Raw genomic sequence first — 8,424 nt, 5'->3', positions numbered from 1 at the left:
ATACAAGTGACATTAATTCTCCTCTAGGAGGAGACGTCGCCGAGCTCGGGTCTCTATTACACACCAGTAACCGTCACATTATAACCACAGAATTTACATGTCCCCAGTATTTCCATACACAGTCTCTGGGGGGTCTCCTGTGTCCCCCGTCACTCTCTATATAGATCTCATTGTACAGATTGTCTCATCTTATAGTTTCTCTCTGACGCTCCAGACACATCAGGATGGTTTCTCGCAGTTATCTGCTGGCTGTGATCTTCATCTCTATTCAGGGTGAGAGATTCGGATCCTTCCAGGATTTTGTGTAGAGAAATCTCTACAGTGGATCCATCATCAGATCAGGATTTCTAGGAAGATCCCGACATTTATCAGTAATGAATCTGTCTCTTCTAATCCTCAGGATCCTGTGGAGAGATTGTGATGACCCAGACTCCAGATTATGTCTCTGTGTCCCCCGGAGATACAGTCACCATCTCATGTACGGCCAGTGCTGGTATAAGTAGCAATTTAGCCTGGTACCAACAGAAATCAGGAGAACGACCAAAGCTTCTTATCTATGGAGCAACCACCCGATATACAGGAGTCCCAGACCGGTTCTCTGGATCTGGATCTGGAACTGCTTTCACTCTTACAATCCGAGGAGCGACAGAGGACGATGCAGCAGATTATTACTGTCAGCAGTATCAGAGCTTCCCTCTCACACAGTGATACAGAGCCGTACAAAAACCTCCTCCTCATCCCCCATGATGTCGCTGTATTACAATGTTGTGTAGATGAAGGTGCAGAGAATTAGCAGAGCGCTCAGTGATGATTTCTGTCTTCTCTTCTTCCTCTGGGAATAGATTCTTTCTGTACAGATCATTGTATAAACCAGTCAGGTATAAACCAGCGCTGACATAATGATTACAGACTATAGGAACATCTGCACCGGAGGAGAAACTCTGAATGTGGCCGGACAGCGGAGCGAGCTGATGAGAAACAGCTTTTCCTACTTTACACTCAGTGATTTTATGATATAAAAGTAATAATCACAAATCAGAATCTCTACATTTGCTGTTGCTGTAATCGCGCTGATCCACAGAATGAAGATGACGCTTCATTGTGCAGCATGTGAACAGCGTCCAACTACAAACATCAGGAAACATGAGAATTGTTCCTGTTTTTACTGAACTTTCTATCCTAACTATATAACAGAGCAATATAAGGAGAGAACGATGAGACGTCTGTAACTGGGATTAATACAATACAGCGCACTTTGCACAAGGAGAAGCTGTATGGGAGAGTGATGCGAAAGAAGCCGTTTCTGCAAGCACGCCATAAACAGAGTCGCCTGAGGTATGCAAAAGCTCATTTGGACAAGCCAGTAACATTTTGGAAGAAGGTCCTGTGGACTGATGAAACAAAGATTGAGTTGTTTGGTGATACAAAAAGGCGTTATGCATGCGCTGTATTGTTGACCGATGCACAGTGACACCATCTGCAGCAAGATGATGCTGCAGGTCTTTGGAGGTGGTCTGTGGATTGTCCTTGACTGTTCTCACCATTCTTCTTCTCTGCCTTTCTGATATTTTTCTTGGCCTGCCACTTCTGGGCTTAACAAGAACTGTACCTGCGTTCTTCCATTTCCTTACTATATTCCTCACAGTGGAAACTGACAGGTTAAATCTCTGAGACAACTTTTTGTATCCTTCCCCTGAAAAGCTATGTTGAATAATCTTTGTTTTCAGATCATTTGAGAGTTGTTTTGAGGAGCCCATGATGCCACTCTTCATAGGAGAATCAAATAGGAGAACTACTTGCAAGTGGCTACTTTAAATACCTTTTCTCATGATTTGATACACCTGGCTATGAAGTTCAAAGCTCAATGAGGTTACAAAACCAATTTAGTGCTTCAGGAAGTCAGTAAAAAGTAGTTAGGAGTGTTCAAATCAAGAAAATGATAAGGGTGCCCATACTTTTGCACCGGTCAAATTTTGTTTAAATGCAGATTGCACATTTTCTGTTAGTACAATAAACCTCATTTGAATCCAGAAATATAACTGAGTCCATCAGTTATTAGATATATGAAACTGAAATAGCTGTTGCAAAAACCAAAATTGTTATAAAGAAAAAAGGTTAACATTAATAGGGGTGCCCAAACTTTTACATATGACTGTATGTGGAACATTTCCGTAAATCACCAAATACATAAATCAGGAAGGACTAAACCAGGAGGTACTTGATTAATTTCAGTATTGGGTGGAGTGACTTTACACTGCAGCGCTGCTCCAGCAAATCCAGACTCTTATACAGATTTAGCCAAGTTTATCGTAACACATAACGAACCATCTTGATAACTTGTCACAGAAGTAAATCTAATGTAATATGGTAAGATAATGTAACATTACACAATCCATCGCCAGATGTCAAGTTAGGGGTCACATTACACTTTTTGCCCCCTGATAGTCCAACGCTGTGGTATCTGTATTAGGGTAACCTTGGCTGTATCTGGATAAGGGACTTGTACACATTTCTGTAATATCTCCTAGTATCTCAGCTGCAGCATTTACAACAGGAAGATTCTGATAATAGAGTGAAACATAGGCAGAAATATAGACCTCACACCACTGAGCTGTGACTACAGCAGAATACAGACCTCTCACTTCTAAGCTGAAACTACATCAGAAGAATACAGACCTCCCACCACTGAGCTGTGACTACATCAGCAGAATACAGACCTCCCACAACTGAACTGTGACTACATCAGCAGAATACAGACCTCCCAACACTGAGCTGTGACTACATCAGCAGAATACAGACCTCCCACAACTGAACTGTGACTACATCAGCAGAATACAGACTTCAAACTGCTGAGCTGGGACTACATCAGCAGAATACAGACCTCCCAACACTGAGCTGTGACATCAGCAGAAAACAGTCCTCCCACCACCGAGCTGTGACTACATCAGCAGGATACAGACCTTCGACCACTGAGCTGTGACTACATCAGCAGAAAACATACTTCCCACCATTGAGCTGTGACTACATCAGCAGAATGCAGACTTCTCACGACTGAACTGTGACATCAGCAAAATACAGACCTCCCACCACTGAGCTGTGACTAAATCAGCAGAATGCAAACTTCTCACCACTGAACTGTGACATCAGCAAAATACAGACCTCCCACCACCGAGCTGTGACTACATCAGCAGAATGCAGACTTCTCACCACTGAACTGTGACATCAGCAAAATACAGACCTCCCACCACCGAGCTGTGACTACATCAGCAGAATACAGACCTTCGACCACTGAGCTGTGACTACATCAGCAGAAAACATACTTCCCACCATTGAGCAGTGACTACATCAGCAGAATGCAGACTTCTCACCACTGAACTGTGACATCAGCAAAATACAGACCTCCCACCACTGAGCTGTGACTACATCAGCAGAATGCAAACTTCTCACCACTGAACTGTGACATCAGCAAAATACAGACCTCCCACCACCGAGCTGTGACTACATCAGCAGAATGCAGACTTCTCACCACTGAACTGTGACATCAGCAAAATACAGACCTCCCACCACCGAGCTGTGACTACATCAGCAGAATACAGACCTTCGACCATTGAGCTGTGACTACATCAACAGAAAACATACTTCCCATCATTGAGCTGCGACTACATCAGCAGAATGCAGACTTCTCACCACTGAACTGTGACATCAGCAAAATACAGACCTCCCACCGCTGAGTTGTGACTATATCAGCAGAAAACAGATCTCCCACCACTTAGCTATGACTACATTAGCAGAATACAGATCTCACCACTGAGCTGTGACTACATCAGCAGAATGCAGACCTTCCACCACTGAACTGTGACTGCATCAGCAGAATACAGACCTTCCACCACTGAGCTGTGACTACATCAGCAGAATACAGATATTCCACGTAGTGCCCACCAGGGCCGTGGGATACACGGTACCAGGTCACTTGTTAAAGGGGCAGTGTCACAACGGCGGTGACCCGGTCCGTGGCCCTGGGCGTCCAATTAAAGGGTTACATTTACAAGGGATTGCAAAATAAAGAGTATTTGTAATAGGTGTTCGTGACGCCACCTGTGGTATCTGGTCAGAGGCGACCAGCGCTGCAGTGCAGATCCTCTGGGACAGATGGTGGGATGCAGCAGAGTTGGAATAGCTCTCCACAGGCAGAGCTGAGTCACAGGGCAGATGACAGATGTGGAAGTAGATGGTGAAGTAGTGTGGAGCAAGGGATGTAGCAGTGCTGAGTAGGTGATGCAGAAAGAATGCAGAAGACACAGCTAAATGCAGTTCCAAAGCTTTACTCACAATTTCTGGTGCGCACAGATGTCCTCTTGGTGCTGCGTCCTTCAGGTGAGGGATCCAGGCAGGTAGAGAACACCTTTCCAGATCTCCCTGTCAGTGTATGTCTTCCCTGGCCATTTTACAGTGCTGATTTCCACTTCTCTTCCTTCCCAGCACCTCACAGTCAGTGTCCCAGGCCAGCAGACGCGAATCCTGTTGGATAACGTGCCCAATGCGTTTCCTTGATCCTTTCTGGCTGCCTTTCTGGAGACGATAACTGTGGTAGTTGGCTGTGGCCCCTAAAGTTACCAAAGCTCTTAGCTTGCTAGCTGAGTCCTGTTGTACAACCCACTAGGCTAAGGGGCCAAGACCCTTCTGTGACCTGAATTTTCCCCCACCTGACTTCCATCAGTGTGGAACAAGCCCCATGGGTAGCACTCGCTCACCCCATTCCTCTAGGAATCCCTTTCTCACTTCAGGGAGTTTCCGTTCAGTCCTTCAGTCCATACCTGCAGCTCCTCCAGCCTAGGAGACAGCTGTACAATTCTATCTCTTCCCTCCTTCCCCTATGGGAAAGTTGCCTATGCACGTCTTTCCCCTTCTTCCCCTATGGGAAGACTGATCCTAACTTCCTTTCTTTTCTCCCTCTCTAACCCTCCAAACTCTACCCACCTTCTAACAACCTTTCCTAGCCAGCAGGGATGTGAAGCACAGGACCTGCTGCTACAGTGTTTGGTGGATGCAGTGTTGTATAAGAGCCAGGTCAGGTGTCTCCATCTTACCTGAAAGGTGGGATACTACACCTCTGTGGCGACTAGATCCTCAGGGATGCTACACCACCACTGAGCTGTGACTACATGTAAAAAAATGTGTATTCTTGTATAATATCCAGGACTAGTTACCAGATGACAATGTTCTTATAAAAAAATGTAGTGGTTTATTTGGATTCTTCCATCAAAGAAAAGATTATTACAGAAAAACATAAAAATAGGTGAAAGAGAGACTGTCCATTTGTTCATAACTAAGCTTGTAACCTTCTTTCCTGGAACTCTGAAAAAGACATGTGTCTTGTAGTGCGTAGCTTCACTGGATGGTAGTTGGATTACATACCAGCTGTCTGTAGTGTCATGGCCCAGCACAGATGACTCCTCGAATGTGTTTCATGGTGATAAGGAAGGAGAGAGCGAGCGCCACCCCTAGAATGAGCCATGAATTATATACGTTTCTAAAAGCACGTGGTCTATATATATATGGAGTTGACATTTACCACGCGCTAAACTTACAAAAATAACACATGCAGTGTCAGCTGAAGGCACTGTTCAGTACAGAATTGTAATAAGAAATACATATCCAAATTATTAATATTTAACAATTCACCCTTTTGAGGGTGGAAGACATTAATTGGAACCCTCAAAATATAATGAGATCATCTTTCTTCTTTTCTTCTTCTTTGACAAAATAATTTAATATCAATAACATCAGATTATTGTTATACGTACTCAATGACATAATTGATGTGAATTCATGTTATGATAAGCCGTGAACAATATTTATATAAAATATGTATAATTATACTTCCCTAAATCTAAATTGAAGCATCTCAGGTTCAGTCATCATCATCTGATATCCTCTGGTCTTCATTTTGATGTCTTCTGTCTTCTTCTTGGTTCTTTTAAAAACACAGTTTTTCTATAACATATAGATGTTGCAGAAATCGTGTTGTGTGTCAAATCAAAGTTCATAAATTCAAATGTTGATAAGAAAACAAAGTCCATAGATGAAATGTAGCTTTAATATCTGTGCAGTGTCACCTTTAAAAAAAACCTGGACTTACATTGGCTCGCCTTGGATATTTCTGGAATCCTCCATCGGCACTGGCCTTTGAACAGGTGTGACATCTTTGGTCAGCAAAGCAAGGGTTAAAATGACTCTTCGTTGCTAAACATAGCACCATAACCAGTCCTCAGTCCTAATGCACAGGACATATGTCAGGGTTGTAGCTTCTTGACAATTACCTTCATTGTTCACCAACTTTTCATTGAAGCTTTACAGGTGATTGGAAACCACTGGAACTTGGAAAGAACGTGATGACACAGTTCATCTCAGCATCATAGGATCATCATCCTCTGGTTGTCAGGAAGGACACTTTAATTGTGACGGTCAGTGGTGGATACTGCACTTGTGACTGTCAGTGGTGGATTCTGCACTTGTAATTAACACAGTCTATTACTCAGAAATCATAGCTTTGTTACCTTCTGGGACTTCTGGATAGCATTTTTCTTCTTGCAACTGGTAAGAATCAATTGAATTTAGAAATATGAAAAGTCTTTATTAACGTAATTTCAGTATCTTGCTTGAAGTCTTCATTCCCTATTCTATACAAAATCTGGTAATTTTCCTAACCTATAATATCACAGCGTACCATAGCAGTCAGTAATATCCATATAATTATTATCAGAATTTGTACCATATATGGATTTCAATATTTAGAGTAATAATAAAATAATAATAATAAGTGATAATACATTATTAACCATATTCTTCATGTGATAGAACATTTTTTATGTCTTAGGTGTAATTACCGTTTTCAACCCATAGGTGTCAATGTGTTTTTTTATGTAACAAGTATTTTCATCTTTATTAATAAGGAATTTATTTATTATCCCAATAATGTAAGAATGTATAGCTACAAACCAAAATACCAAAATAAGAATATATGAGTTGAGTGAACGAATGAAAGAATTGTTGCATATAACTCAGAAATGAAACATTTTTCTTTGTAATGGAACCATATCATCGCTATATTTAATGAAGCAATATTCTCATAGTAGATATTACTTTACTAAATATTGATGTTTTTTTTTCTTGGTTGACAGAAAAAATAAAAATTTAAGAATTAAAAATAATGAAAAATAAAGATAAGAATAAAATAAGAAATAAAAATAAGAATAAAAATAAGGCCTTTATGTTGATACCAAATGCAGAGTAGTTATGTCCTCAGTAACATATAACCTTAATTTTTCCATGATCAGGACTATTTCATATTTGTCATAAACTTGTATTACCTAAATATTCAAATTATGCAACTTTGCATGTAATACTCTTCTTAATGGGTAGCATGGTGGCTCAGTGGTGGCTTGGTGGGGTCCTGGGTTCGAATCCCACCAAGGACAACATCTGCAAGGAGTTTGTATGTTCTCCCCGTGTTTGCGTGGGCTTCCTCCGGGTACTCCGGTTTCCTCCCACACTCCAAAGATATACTGATAGGGAATTTAGATTGTGAGCCCCATCGGGGACAGTGATGAAAATGTGTGCAAAACTGTAAAGCGCTGCGGAATATGTTAGTGCTATATAAAGATTATTATTATTAATGTAAAGAAATGACTCTTTATAATGCTTCATGTTATTATACCCAATGCTTATACCATAGTACCTTTTTTATATTTCTTCTTTATTAAAATTTGTGAGGAAGAGGTATTAATCAAATGTGATGATGTAGTCAGGATCAAAAACACATTTCCCCCTTAATACCAAAAAATATTGTTTTATGAAATAATTCATTTATCAAAACCAAAATGAAAAATAATTAATTTATAAATTGTGTGAATATTATACTTGCTTTATACCTTTTATTTGTCTGAATATGTGTAACCATTAAAATTAATTTGAATATCAATATTATTCTTTGGGAAAATTAATTTAAATGAAGATTTTCTTCATAAACCATTTTGATGTGTGATTGCACTTATCCATAATTAACTAAATCAAGAAATAATTACTAAAGAAATATAGAAATATATTTTGTGTGGATAATATTTCGCTATATATCTTAATATTCTAATAATTTAGCCGATCTGCATATTTCTCCTAAAAATAAAGGTTTTTGGTTTTTTTTCCTTGCATCCAGAATCCTGAGGCCTCACATACATCAAACGTATCACATCCTAAGCAGCTGCTCATACATGCATCTGTAATCTGTCACTCAGACTGTGTCACATATAAGTTCACACCACAGATTCCACATACGAAGGTGTGATGAATACATGTATTTTAACCCAAATTATAGTATGCTAATGATCAATGCGCATTGTAAACTATTAAATTTAGTATCTTAATATT

General features: G+C 40.3%; 1 gene segment (V, D, J or C); it reads left to right on the top strand.

The window, feature by feature from the left end:
* Positions 1-224: 224 nt before the first annotated feature.
* Positions 225-708, top strand: LOC141098799 (immunoglobulin kappa variable 3-15-like). The segment is given in 2 exon segments: positions 225-273; positions 401-708. Coding segments are annotated over 2 exon segments (357 nt in total).
* Positions 709-8,424: the final 7,716 nt, after the last annotated feature.

Source organism: Dendrobates tinctorius, unplaced genomic scaffold (genome assembly GCF_039654945.1).
Source record: "Dendrobates tinctorius isolate UK_male_01 unplaced genomic scaffold, ASM3965494v1 ptg000095l, whole genome shotgun sequence".
Classification (NCBI taxonomy): Eukaryota; Metazoa; Chordata; class Amphibia; order Anura; family Dendrobatidae; genus Dendrobates; species Dendrobates tinctorius.
Note: the sequence above shows the minus strand (reverse complement) of the source record. Positions and strands in the feature narration are given on the sequence as shown.